Here is a 15,087-nt window from a genome sequence, read left to right on the forward strand (position 1 = left end):
TATAAAGCATCAGTAAAGTGTTTATTCATCTCTGCAGTGTGACCTACCAAAAAAACTTCACTTTCTGAGTGTACTAAGGTGGCTTAACTGAGAACACATTTCTCTTGATATTACATATTTAGAAGAAGAGTTGTCAATCTATATACAGTATATAAAAGTCAATGTATGTGTGTATGTATGTATGTTCCAGCATCACTTCCGAACGGCTGGAGCAATTTTCATGAAACTTGGTACACGTTTCACATTGGTCGACTAAAAATACTGTAGGGTGAAATCAACCCTAACCCACCAACTTCTGAGTAGGGTGGGGGGGTGATCTTACGGTCTTGTATGCATGTTATCATCCAGATGACACTCAGAATGACTACCAGAGGGCGAACTGGAGGTGACTGCCAGCATTCTTTATGTTTGAGCACCACCGCGCCCCTGTTGCTTTTGAAATTAAATAGAGTTGGCCAGTTCCGAGTGTCAACTGGATGATAACATACATACAAGACCGCAAGACAAGCTCATTAGTGAGTCTTCCTTGTTTGCTAATTTAGCTTTATATTTAAAGTTGTGGGTTTTTTTATTATATTTTTCTCAAACAATTAAAAAAAAACACTTTATTTTCCTCCCGGGCAACGCTGGGTATTTCAGCTATTCCTTCATATTATCAAGAAATTTTACCATCATGTCAATATGCCAAACTGCACAGACATGAATTACCTATCTACTGGTGTTTTATAAGTGCTATGAAGACCCAGAGAAGTGCAATAGAGTAAATGAGTAATAGATGTATTTTTTCAGTACCTCAACTAAAGTGTTACCTAAAACATTTCCTAATGCCTATATTTATATATATTTATATATATATATATATATATATATATATATATATATATATATATATATATACGTATATATATTCAGCATATGATTTTATTACTTCTTTATTTTTTGGTCTAGGGCTTCTGCTATTTATGTCGAAGTGAAGAAAACAATTCCTTAATAGCCCTGCGACTAGACATATTGCATATGCCTCATAAGGAACAAGGATTCTACTTATGTCTTAACTTTGTAATCTTGGATCTAGTAAGTAAACAAAAAGCCTGAAGGAAAGCTATGTTTATCTTACTAAGAAACAGCCAATTTTTAACACAAATACTGTAATCATATGGCTACATTCTGTCTGAAGTTTTATTTCTCTTACGACATCTGTTTAAGTGTTATTTCTTACTTTATATTGCTGTAGTCATATTTTCACCATGACTGTTATGTTACTGCATTCACTTACATTCAAAGCACTGGTTTCAAAAAGCCACACTTTAACTTACCATCACATAATACCATAAGCGACTTGTTTTTCAAACATTGTGTGTGAGTAAGGCACACTGAAACATGAGGAGCTTAGCTTTTAATTAAGGCAGGGAATGGCGTATCAGCAGCTTGGCTAACTATGGCGTGTTCAGGATGTCCGTTACTTTCACAATGGTAGCAGATGGACTACTACATCGTGTCCTGTTATAGTCTGAAGTGAATGAGTGACGTGTTCTGTAGCTGGTAGTAAATATTTTGGTAACACTCTAGGCAAGGGGCTTTAAATGCTTTCTATAGTTAATCAATTAGTCATTTATTTATGTATTACATAGATAACACCTTTCAAAAGTTGTTGATGCAATATGGAAATTGTTGCTTATTGATGACCAGCATTCTGCTTTGTGAGTGTTATTTAGACATAAAAATACAAAATCTTATTATCAAGTAGTAACTGATGCACTAGTCTCCATTTTTGTATGTCTGACTAAGACACTCAAACAAAGATTTAATGAAGTTCTTGTCACACAGCAGTAAGTTAAAATTCACAGCCCCCATTGTAAAATGTCATTGGGGATTTGTACTGGACAAAGTATGTGATAGGATTTGTGCTATACGTGGCCCACCCCCATTTTTGTACTTTTCACTAATTCCCACAAAAAAGCCTTAATGAAGTTCTCATTACATTGCATTGAGTGAATATGAAGGTCAAAATTGGCCATCCCCATTCTAAAGTATCACTGGGGGTGTGTAAATCTTATTAAGACAGGTCAAAGCATATTATAGGAGATGCACTATGCATGGCTTACCCCCATTTTTGTATGTCTCACTAAGACCCCCAAACAAAGCCTTAATGAAGTTCTCATTACACTGCATAAAGCGAATATAAAAGTTAAACTTGGCAGCCCCCATTCTAAAGTGTTTGAAAATCTTATTAAGACTGGTCTAAGCATGTGATAGGATAGGCACGTGATAGGATAGGCACTATCCATAGCCCACTCCCATTTTTGTACATCTCACTTAGACTCCCAAACAAAGCCTTAAAGAAGTTCTCGTCACATAGCAGTAAGTGAATGTTCAAGTCAAAATTGCCAGCCCCCATTATAAAGTGTTATCGGGGGTTATAAAAGCATGTGATAGGATACGCACTATGCATAGCTACCCCCATTTTTCTAACTCCTAATTACATCAGACCCAGTTTTCTAACTGACTCACAGAGGCCCTGTAAGTAGTCCTTCTTCTTCTGTGTTGTTCTTGGCAATTTAATGGTCTTGCAGAGGCCAAACAAAGTGTTTCTTAAGCTTTTGTTACATCCCAGTAACTCGACCATCACATGCAGCCAGGTAAGCACAATTGTGAAGTCTTACAAATGTGTTTCGCAATGTATTTGGGATGGAACAAACTTAGCACATTATTTTTTTTCTTCATAACACCATAAAGGTTTAGTTATATATGTTTAAACTGTCTGTAAAAGCATAATTTTTGTATTTGCTTCAAAGTAAACTGGCTAACTTATGAAAAGTAAACACATAAAAATGGTGTAGTTCAAAACGTTTTCAGAATTATTAACAAAAAATTATTAGAATGTTAAAATTTACCTTAAATGTCAGTGCACATAGTGTAAAGTGTTAATATTACAGTAAACGCTTACCTTTGAATTGTATAGAGCGGATCGATGTACATTTGTAGTTTGAGTGAAGGCGCCCATTGACTCAATTATTCTAATGACGTGCAGTACATCAAACTGGACATTTCTATGTGTGCCATGTACTGTATGCACACACGTCATAAACTGTGTGCAGGCTCTATATGTGTCTACACTTACATTACACTTATATTTTGTATACAGTGCCTTCATATTTTTTTATGTTGCACCCACAAATTATTACAGAGAAAGTATCGCTATCTTTGTAACTTACTGTATAATATCCAAAGTGGAATGATTTTCATATGTAATTTAAAATAAACTCGCTCAGTTGCTATAACATTCCACATTATATGATCTTGTGTGCTCACTGTCTTCGACACTGGTGGGTTCATTTGTAGTCATTTCAATGGGCTGACATTCTTTGGGTTTTCTTAGGTCTTCTTAGATGCCTAGACACTTTTTCTGTTCTCCATCATGCCACCAAAGGGGGACAAATCACCAATTTTTGCTCACGCAAAAATCTTTTTTTATTTTTCTTTGCAAAAAGCAAAATCACATTAAACGGGGATCTCCTAGCTGGAGCCCCAAACCTTTCTCTTGTCGACCTTCCTGTTATTTATTACTGCCTTTATATTCATTTTTGCAAGTTTCACGTTGACCTGAACATCCTTTTTCTTGACCAAAGAATGTTCAGCATGTCAGTCATTTGGCAACTCTAAATTTGGCCCACACGATTGCTTAAATGAGACGCCCATGCTGGGTCTCTCACGGGACCATTCAAACTTTCTGCCAGGAAAGTCTCACTGACCAAGATAATAACAGAGAATTCAAAGAGCAGCGAGATATTTTTAAATTTGCAGCTGAGATTTAGGAATGTAAACTACTACGTGACAGGCACTCTAAAATTTGACGATTATTTTTTTTGGTTGACAAACCTGATTAATTTTTATCACTCTTTTTTACTTTATGACCCTGCTTATTCTAGTAAAGGCTGCGTGTTTAATAATTATCAAATACTTCAAAACACAGAAGTGCATACGTGTCATTCAAAAATACATTTTCATGATGTGCATACCTGTCATTTTTTAAATACATTTTCAAGATTAGCTTTATATATTCATGAGAGGATTATCAAACGATTACAAACAACATGACTATGAAGGACGTTACAGCAGTGACTCCTTTCTACTCTTTGACAGTAAAATATGAAAGTACAATTCTTATGTCCACCAAGCCCACCATCTGGTAGCAGCCTTGCTCTCCATTGTTCTTTCTCTTTCCTATTTGATATCCATCTGACACCATTCTGAACAGAGGTGCAAAGTGAGAAAAAAATAATGTTCATAAAACCTGCTGATTAATTTACATGCATTTCCGTTTTCTCATAAGAATTAATCTGGATCATCTGTTTTTCTTAGCACATATTAAGAGAGGCGATGAGTTTTTCCTTGACTCTGTCAAATAGTATGCAACATTTTACTCAAATTGATTTTTTTTTATAGAACACTAATAATGGAAATATTCAGAGTGAAGTAATTAGGTAGGCATGTAGAGATCAACAGGCCACTTCAGCTTAAAACTGCTGAGCATGTCTTACGATTAGAGTAGATCTGCAAATACTTAAGAAGCTTATTTCTTTCAGATTGTATCATTTCAAAGTGACACATAAGTACACTCGTGTGATATTACAGAACACTCAATTATAAAAAAAAAAAAAAACAACTTCTAAATATTTTTTCTGTAAATAATAATAAAATTCTAAAATTCTAAATCTGTGAATCTCATCTGTTGAACCTCCCAGAGGTAATTCATCTCATTTCTTCCCATTGGCATGCAGGGTTGTTTGTTTCATTTTATACAATAAAATCAAAGTGGCTAAAAGGAGCCCCCTGTAAATTTGAGACACACACTCTGCATGGCACTGAGCAGGGACAGCATATTCATGGAGCAGGTGTGCACGTGTGTGAGCGCAAGGGGACTGGGCCTCACGATCCCCTTCCTATGGGCACAGGCGACAGACAGTGCATGAGCCTACAGGTCATGGTGGGATCACTTGGACAGTTTACTGATTACTCGAATCAGGGCTCCGTTCTCGTCCTTTAGCCGCTGGTTGTCTGACTTGAGATCTGATAAAACCTGAAAAGAAGGAAAGGAGATTTAATCAATACATTGAAATTGAAATCAGAACCATTTCGTGGGTCACATATTTCCGCCCCTCTGATTAATGGACTGAACATAACTAAGCCCACACCAGTATGCACATGTTGGTGCCCTGATTGCTGGGATTAATTCAGGACTATACAAATGAACTTTTATAAGATCATTTTTATGTGGTGGTACATCACAGACACAAGGGATGGCATAACTACTTTAAGCAGCAAAGGCCAATGGGATGATCAGATTAAGCTGGCCACCAGTGGCACAAAAGGTCAGAATAATTCACATAAGTGGAGTTTAGAAGGTTTTTTTGCAATCAAAATGCATTGTAAAGGGATTCAGTTATTTAAGAAATTATTTTTATTACTGTATGACTGACAAATGTTTCCTTAAGTTGGCATAAAATAGCAGGATGCATTGTTATTGTTCACTTTTGAGAAAGACTAGCACATTTTCAACTCCAGTTCAGAGTTTCTTTGACACTGAAGAGTTCAGTGGTTCTAATGGTGCAAATGAATGAACTTCAACATAAGAATGAAAACGTATGAACAGGAGGATGAAAAAATCAATATACGAGGTGAGAACAAAAATAACCAGTTTGGTAAAAAAATATATATATTTATTGATGAATTACAGCATTCTAAACATTGTCACCTTCTATATACCCACCTCCCGATCGCTACACTACTCCATATGTATCTTCCATTGACTGAAACAGTGCTGGAAGTCTTCTTGCTTGAGACATTTCAACAGGCTTGCTGTTTCTGTCTTCACTTCATCAATTAAAGAAAAATGTGTTCCCTTCAGGTCACTTTTGATTTTCAGGAGCAAGTAAAAATCACAGGGAGCGAAATCAGGCGAATAGGGAGGATGATCGAGGACAGGAATGTATTTGTCAGTCAAAAACTGCTTCATGGAAAAAGCAGTACGATCATTTCGAACAATCTGATTCACCGTTTTGATGTTTTCATCCGTTTGACACAAGCGTGGGCAACCTGGGCGTTGAACATCTTCCACATTTTGTTGCTCTTCCTTGAAACATTTGTGCCACTCAAAAACTTGTGTGCGAGACAAACTGTTATCACCATACAACTGTTTTTATCATATCATAAATTTCTGTGGCTGTTTTGTTCAATTTTGCGAGAAATTTGATGTTGGTTTCACCTGACATTATAGCGGCAACTAGTGTAGTGATTATTGTGCAAATACTGACTGGGCTATTTACAGGATATACCTAGCTGGTTGGCAGTTTGAGACAGAATGTAGGAGGGGATAAAGTTCTATGATTCACGTTTGGCCGACTTCCAGATGGTTTTCCAGTAAAGCCCTAAGCCTAGTCTGGTTATTTTGGTGTCTCACCTTGTATGAAAAGAAAAACACTAAGAATCGGTAGTCGGCAGCACAAATCTGTGGAAGCACAAGTTGAGTTTTCCAGTGTCCAGCACCTCTCCTATTTCACAGGCTAGAATTATTGCAACTTTAATAAAAACACAATTATTGATTCAGTCTTTGTTTAAATGACAAAGCAAATCACATTTCTGCATTTGGAATTGTTTAATTACTCGTTTTCAACAGCTAGAACAGACTAATGGAGACAACAGAAGACAGGTCCACAGAGTCAATAAAACTAAGAAATATTTGTCATTTTCATAGTTAGGATAACATGGTGCAAAGTAATGCATTACTGTTATCTCATTACAATTGTGTAACACATTACAGTTTTAAATTATCATTTGATTTATTAAATGAAAGAAGTTCAATACTTTTATCACACATGTGAAAAAGTAATTGCTCTTAAAACTACTTCTTGGTTGTGCCACCTTTAGCAGCAACAACTGCAAACAAATGCTTCCATTAACAGGAGATCAGTGCTGTGGAGAATTTCTGGCTCATTCTTCTTCACAGAACTGTCTTAATTCAGCTACATTGGAGGGTTTTTAACTATGAACTGTCCATTTAAGGTCCCGCCACAACATCTCAGTGGGGTTCAAGTCAAGACTTTGACTAGGCTACTCGGATTGTGCTTCAGATTGTTGTCCTCCTACATAACCTAATTGTGTTTGATCTTCAGATCATGGACTGATGACCAGTCATTCTTCTTCAGTACTTTCTGGTGGAGAGCTGAATTCACTCTTCCCTCAGTTGTTGCAAGTCACCCAGGCCCTGAAGCACCAAACCATTTCCACACCATCACGATACCATCACCATGTTTGACTGTGGGTATAAACTTTTTACTATGGAAAGCCATTCTACTTTACGCTAGATGCGATGGGAATCATGTCTTCTAAAAAGATCCACTTTTGATTCATCATCCACATAACATTATTCCAAAAGGTTTGGGGGTAATCAGATGCTGGACAAGTATTTATGTCCGTCTTGTTTAGCCGTGGTTTTCTCCTTGTAACTCTCCCATGGATACCATTTTTGTCCAGTGTCTTTTTAATGGGTGAATCATGAATGCTGACATTAACTGATTTGAGATATCTCTGCAGTTCCTTAGATGTTCATTTGGCTTCTTCTGTAACTTCTTGGATTTGGTTTCTATATGATCTTGGAGTAATTATGTTAGGTCAGCCACTCCTGTTCAGATTTACCATTGTTGCAAGTTTTTTCCATTTGGAAATGATGGTTCTAGTGGTGGTTGGCTTTTCCGTCTAATATACAGGATATCAGTAAACGTTCTTTCTCTGGTCTTCTGGAATTTCTTTTGACCAAGGCATGGTGTGCTGCTTATTGAGATGTTTTAGGCAGCTTCACAAATTCTGGAATGGTTCAATGTCGGTGATGTTTAGATTCAGTAAGGTTGGCAGCAATCAAACTTGGGTGTGTCAAGTCTACCTTTCAACCATTTAAATTTGGTTCATTGATGAGTGACTAAGGAGACAATTACTTTTTCACATGAGTGATAAAGGTGGTGGTGATTATTTTTACTTCAATAAATTAAATGATCATTTAAAAGCTTTGCATTGTGTTTGCTCATATTGTCTTTCATACTCTTTTAAATTTGGTTGGAGATCATAAACAATTAATTGTTGTGAATAAGGAAAAATAGAGGACATCAGTAAGGAGGCAAATAATTTTTCATGGCACTTTGCTGTAAATGTAAATGTCATAAGTCTCATTCTGTTTAATGAGGTGAAAGTGGCTACTCAATCTGCGTTCACTGTCCCATTTTAACTGCACCTGTAGTATGCCATTTTCACATACGCGTTGAGTACACTGAATTGTACAACACAGTCAGATTATTGCATGACATTTCTTTTTAGTTTGGGATTGTATTGAGCTAAACTTTGTCGTTATTAAGATTTTGAGATTTAAACTGAAAGATAACAACTTTTCAGTTTCATGACACATTTAAAGATGTGATTAACAGAGAGAATTTCATTCCACTTAATGGAAGTCAGAGCAAAGCAAACTGTGCTGTGTGTTTGGGATCTTTTATACGGTAATTAAATGTGTGATAGCCACGTTAATACGATAGAAGTCCCATTTAGCATTTTTCTAGATGATGACTAAAGAAAAGTATAAATGCTGGAAAGTGTTAAATGAAGAAAATCGTCACCAATTTGTTAGGATCCCATTAGTACAGGTGTTGGTTTGCTGTATTTTTTTTTATTTTATTGTAGTTATTTTTATGATTAGTAGCATGATCCAATTTAAACTTGTCTTGATTTGTTTTGTTTTACTTATGGAATTATTATGGTTCTTTTTGTTGTTTCAGATATAACAATTGTGCGGTTATTAAACCACAAGACCCTTAAGCACAACTACAGCACAGCACACACAACCTAGAGTTTAATTTTTAAAAACAAAATAAGGCCATGTTCGCACTGCAGTTACAACTTTTTCAATTACAGCTTTTTCAAGAGTATGTGATGCAGACTTGATCTTCACAGATAAGTGTGATTAACAAAAAATGAAATGGAAGCACAACGTTTCAGAAAAGATTTACACTACTTTTTACATTATATTACACTACACTACTTTTGTAGCCACTATTTTGCCTCCAAAACCTCAAACTTTCATTGTTGTCAGTCCTGGCTCCTTTGCCATGCCCACAGGTTTCTACATAGAGATACTGTAGTGATAACCAGTGAAAGCAGCAAACTGCAAGCTTCCATTTCCTGTTTCTCTTCTTTGTCATCATGAGTTGATGAATTCACTGATGTCCTGCACTGGAGTGCTGTGAAGTAGCACAGCAACCAGCATCTGTCAATTAGGCCTGATCTGTCTGACAAAATAGTTTTAGAATGTGGTGTACATTCAGGATAGACATCAGTACAAAAACATATCAGATTTCAGTAACTTACAAAATTGATTTGAATAGTCAAACCGAAAAAAAAATCAGATTCATGGCAACAATCAGAATAGTGAGATTTAGCTGCAGTATAAATGCATCGTTAAAAGATTTGATCTTCCTCAGGTAAGAACTTTTTTTAAAAATTAATTAAATGTGGGAAATTGCTAAATATGATAAGGTTAAATTGGAGTTCTACTGTATTTAGTCCCTTGTAATGAAGAGAATCTTGATCAAGGATATCCAATTAAATGAGTATGCTATAAATGTTTAGTATCATAAAATGTAGCACCATGTCTCACAATGCATTCAATCTTTTTTTTTTCTTTGTAATATTCCCCAAAAAGTAGATGAGATATCTGTATATGACAAAGTTATCTAAGACATTGCCTTAAATGATAACTTGGGTATTTTTCAACTCAAAGTTGTTTCTTTACAAAAATAAATTTGGCAGGCAAAATTGTGCTCTAAAGTTAATCACTTTCTATAATTTTTAAAAAATATCTTGCCTGCACTGGCACTTTACATTGCAGTCTATGGTACATGGAGAAAAAGCCTAAAAATGTACCAAATATGTCGAATGTTCAATCCTAGACAGTTTTTGAGTATTGATCCATGTCTTGCAATTAAACACACGCTGTAAAATACTTTGTACATTTTCATTTTTGAACAAAAAAATAATATTATGAGATTCAGCCATTTTAAAACAGGACCATCTGTGCTCAGCATTTCCTGCACAACAACCTTTCATCCTCTCCAGGTGTGGTTTCCTCTTAACTGATCAAATGACAGTAAACTTTTGGTGCTAAGTGGTTAGTTTTGTTTTGGTTCACTTCCATATTTACTTCAGAATTCACACAAATGAGTAGAAAATGTATCCTTAACTTGAGAAAAATAGTAAAAGGAATATGCGATAAAATTATTATTTCCAGATCTCTGTTATTTTCACAAACATGTATTGGAAACACAGAAGATCAATACTCAACAACTCTCTTGGCTTAAAAAATGGACGTATTTGGTAAGTTTGTAAGCGTTTCCTCTGTGCCCCATACCATCCATTCTAAAGTTCTAGTGTGGGAAAGAGTTTTTTTTTTTAATTTACAGAAACTGCTTCCATTTAGAAAACAATTACAAGTGGCAAATGAATATATAAATAGAAATGCATATATATGTTATCTGGTGGGTAACCACCTAATATTCAGATTGCAATTCAGATTTGAAAAGAATATATATACAGTATATATATACTGTAAGTCAGTCCTTGAGTTTTTAATGCCTGCAATGACCAATTTTGTGGTGTCCTCTGTCACCTGTTCAGTTTGTCCCTAAAGCTTCAGAAACTGACTCTACTGTAGGAAACATCCTAGAAGGCAGTCGCCTCTTCACCTAATGACTACAGACCAGCGGCACCTACAGTACGCCTCACATCATGAAGTCCTTTTGAGAGGCTGGTCCTGAACTATAGGAGTTCTCTTGTGGTAAACCACTTGGACCCACTGCAGTTTGCCTATCAGGCAAAGATTGGAGTGGAGGATGTAATCATCAGTCTGCTTCACAAGGCTTATTCTCACATGGAGAAAATAGGCAGCACTGTGAGAATTATGTTTTTTGATTTCTCCAGTGCCTTCAGTATTATCCAGCCATCTCTGTTAAGGGGTAAACTCAGAGATAAGCAGGTGGATGAGCCTATGGTGTCCTGGATAATGAACTATCTGTCATCTATCTATATATATAGTTTTTTTTATTTTAAACTTAAGCTAACTCTCTGTGTTGATAGATATGCTAGGGGTTTCTTTGTTTTAAAGTCTAAATGAACATTTATTAACTGGAGATGAGAAATCATAAGACTGACTGAGTTTCGCTTGCTAACTTGCTGGTTAAAATATTGACTATCTATCTATCTATCTATCTATCTATCTATCTATCTATCTATCTATCTATCTATCTATCTATCTATCTATCTATCTATCTATCTATCTATCTATCTATCTATCTATCTATCTATCTATCTATCTATCTATCTATCTATCTATCTATCCCATGTTTGTGAAGAAATAACTTTGACTTGAGAAATACCTAACTTATCCTTTAATTTTTAGTGAATGCAAAATAGTTACTTATAAAATGTAAATGCTTTCTTCCTGATCATGAAATGCCCTTTTGATAGTTCAAAGAGCACCAAGATGAGAGACACGTAGAGATGGGTATATTTGTTGTGCTATACAATAAGCACTGCCAGTAGCTGGCCTTACCCAATCAATAAGTGCTCTCATCTGCTGGCCTCTATGCTAGCAGTAATTGAAAAGTTTTTGTCTTCATATTTGTGAATGTTTGAGCAGTTCAGTTCATTTTATTTATAGATAAGATCATTCTTAATTCAAGAATACTCTTTATGAACTAATGGCCTCTACTCTAACATATTTTTGAAGGATATTCACTGCTAGTGGTAATTTCTTCCTTATTAAAATACTGTAAGGTCATTCTAGTACTTTCCAAATGGCATATACAGCATCTTCATGGGTTTAGACGTTAACATAAAGGCAAAGTAATGTGATTACTATTTTGAGGAAGTAAAGAATAACATAATCCTGTTACAATTTGGGAGAATGTGTTAGTAATTTGTAATGGATTACTTTCCAGAGTGCCACTTAAGATGTCTTGTATGTTCCACAAAGTTTTTTGTTGATTTAAAATCTTGGTCACTTATTTATAATAATTAATAACCACTGAAATAATGCAGATAAAAGATTGGTGAGATTGGTTGGTGACTGATTTTCTCTAATTAATTCTACAATGCCTTTGGAATAGAAAGAAACATATAATGTGACCTAAAAAGAAAATATAAAAGGTGCTGAATCCGTTTACCTTGCCATTGTCCTACGAATTCAGGGATATTAAATTCAAGTACATATAGTATATTAAAAAAGCAAACAAAAAAAAAAACACATCATACAACTTCTGAAAGAGGTGCATCATAGAAGACTCAATAGTGTGCCAGGCCAACCCTGAGCAATTATCCATAGCTCCCTGGCATTCAAAGAAAGTGCTACCACACAAGAAAAAGGTCAAGAACTTCCATGCTTTCGAGACCTGGTCTAGCTGAGCACACCACTTGCTACTGGGATTCTTAGCATTCCGACCACTTTTTAGCATTCTTATCCAACTGGATTATCACGCTGTCAATTTGTTTCTGTTATCATAGAAGTAATTAGATGCCACCTGCCTATTACCACATCCAGGCTGCTTCCTCAGGTGGAATGGATTTGCTATAAACACCCATAAGCGTTCCATTGTGTCCTGTCAGATGGTCTCCTTATCTCTGATATAAAAATTAATTATTGCGACAAAAGGAAAACAACAAAAAGAGGGAGACACAGTGAATAAGTGTTACATAAGTGTTGTCTACAACACATCAAGTAGTCAAGTGAGTGAACACCATAAGCAGGGGTGAGGTGATTTGATGAAGAGCATGCTACTGGTGGGAGCAACATGTGTTGAGTGGAGAGACATTATTGTTATGTTGGAATTGGTCCAGATAGCTGTCTTGTACAGTTTTTAAAAATTTAACAGGATGATTATTTTCAGTCCAATGGTAGCGCATTTGCTTGGATGAAGAATAAATCACTGTAACGCATATCTCTCAAGTAAACTACATGGGGGTTTCAGATCAGAACCGGCGGTTGCAGCTGCTGGCTTCTGGAAGATCTGTGCTCCATTCGTTGTGAACATTTTGCCAGTGTGTACCAACAAAATGGAATAAATACTACTAAAGCACTGGACTAATGCGCATGACACTTAGATCTTTATGGCCAGCGGAGATTTTGGACTTTGTGTGAAACTGATCATTTCCTTGGATGCTGGGACGTGTTTAACTTTATCCCAGGATGTTTGTACTGCTACAGTGGTACGGAGGTACTGACATTGGGTAGGCAAAGGTTTTCAGCACAAACCAGAAACATGCAAATTGTTTTTTTTTTACCAACTTTATTGAAATAAACTTATATAATGTAACTACCTGAACACAGTTTCAGAGAAGTTTACTCTGTCTATATGATCCCCTGAAAGTGGGAGCTGTGAGATGACGTGCTGGAAACACACAAGGCTTGCTCAAAAGAAAATTTGCAGCACTTTCAATGTCTAATTAATTGGAAATGTTTGCAACGTACTGTCAGGGTTGGTTTCTGTATGATGCTGTTTTGTCAGCTTTTCACTGGATTTTCTTCTCTTTATATGTTTTAAGCAATACTTGATGTTTGTTTTTAAATTTATAGTTGTTTTAAAGTATTATTTATTAGCATTTTCTTATGATGATATTTTCTTTTGGTACAGGAGTCAGCATTTTGTGTTTTGATTCAGGGGTCATGAGTGACATCAGGGGTTATGGAATATAAAGCTTGATCCTTGGGGTCACATGATTGTCCAAGTTTGCGGATTTCTCAAAGAAAAATATCAAAGTTTGTTTGTGTGATTTGGATTCCTATGTATTTATTTTAACCATGAGTTAGGGTTTGATTTTGTGCTTTGACGCTTGGTTTTCTTTCTTCCCTGTTTTGACTATTGCTGAAGGCATGACACTTACTCTGTGGTTAATCTGAAATATCCAACTTGCCACTGCAGAGCCCAGGAACAATCCACCTCTAAGTGCATGCACAGTTGGAATTAAAAAATGTTTATCTAATTTAATCTAAAATAGAGTTGTGTATTTTAAGCACAGGGTGCCTCTACTATAGACGGGTGGGCTGTTCTTCCCTTCCACCCTATGGCCAGATCTTCCACCACTTTGGAGACCTCAAAGATGTCAACAATGGAACAACGAGGTTACTAAAAAAGTAAAGAAGTGGCTGTGAGTGCAGGCCAGAGACCGGTGTAGGAAACACATTCATACGCCTGTAAGTCAATTAGTGAAGAAACGTTGTAAATACATCTAGTTATCCTGTGATTAAATTCAAACAATTCCATAATCTATTAATAGCAATATAAAACTGTGCTGCAAAAGTTTCTGGTCAACATTTTGTGCATAAAGGGTAAGTGGTAAACCACAAAGAGGCAAATTAGCTACGACTATCATATTAAAATAAAGGTGTCTAGCTACATGGGTTAAGTGTGAGCTTGTCAGCTAATGAGAATTTAATGATGCCAGTATCATTACTGTGATTCATAGCAAAAGTGTTGTAAAGTTACAACTCATGGGACCAATAAAGCCGCATCACAGTAGATGATGTCTCTAATTACACTCTGATTGGATGATACTGTAACCTTATCAATCATTCAGACAAGATTCTTCACTTTCATTTCTCCTCTCATGCATTTTCCAAATCCACATATTCTTTTTGAGGTTCGTGCAAGGCCAAAAAAACTACCCCAGAAGCAATGGGTACAAGAAAGGAATGAAGCCTGTAGAGGATGATAGGCCATTGCAGGGCACCATCGCTCAAAGTCTTTTATTCAATTAGCATAAAAGCATTTAAGATTTGGGATGAACCTAGAGCACCAAAAGAAAACCCACATAAACATGAGCAGAATCTGAAAATTTCTCAGGACCAGAACAATCACATCCAAATACTTTTAGATAAAAATGTTCATTACATTTTCAGCCCTGCCTAATTCTTAGTTTTATTCTCACGCTTATTAAAAAATATAAAATCTTAATACTAAATACTTTGCTATATTTATATGTATGTGTCTAAGT

The 15,087-nt window shown here is 35.8% G+C and overlaps 1 protein-coding gene across 6 annotated transcripts in view; it reads right to left on the reverse strand.

The window, feature by feature from the left end:
* Positions 1-2,676: 2,676 nt before the first annotated feature.
* The window catches only part of LOC114648141 (protein phosphatase 1 regulatory subunit 12B), a 143,675-nt gene continuing 131,264 nt past the window's right edge, over positions 2,677-15,087 (reverse strand). For all 6 annotated transcript variants that reach the window (XR_007934586.1, XR_007934585.1, XR_007934587.1 and 3 more), the window contains one exon: positions 2,677-5,080. Coding sequence is in view for 2 of the 6 variants with exons in the window: in XM_028796990.2 (XP_028652823.1) it covers positions 4,994-5,080 (87 nt within the window). In the remaining 4 variants the exon portion in view is untranslated. The remainder of the gene's footprint in view (positions 5,081-15,087) is intronic.

This window comes from Erpetoichthys calabaricus, chromosome 3 (genome assembly GCF_900747795.2).
Source record: "Erpetoichthys calabaricus chromosome 3, fErpCal1.3, whole genome shotgun sequence".
Taxonomy (NCBI): Eukaryota; Metazoa; Chordata; class Cladistia; order Polypteriformes; family Polypteridae; genus Erpetoichthys; species Erpetoichthys calabaricus.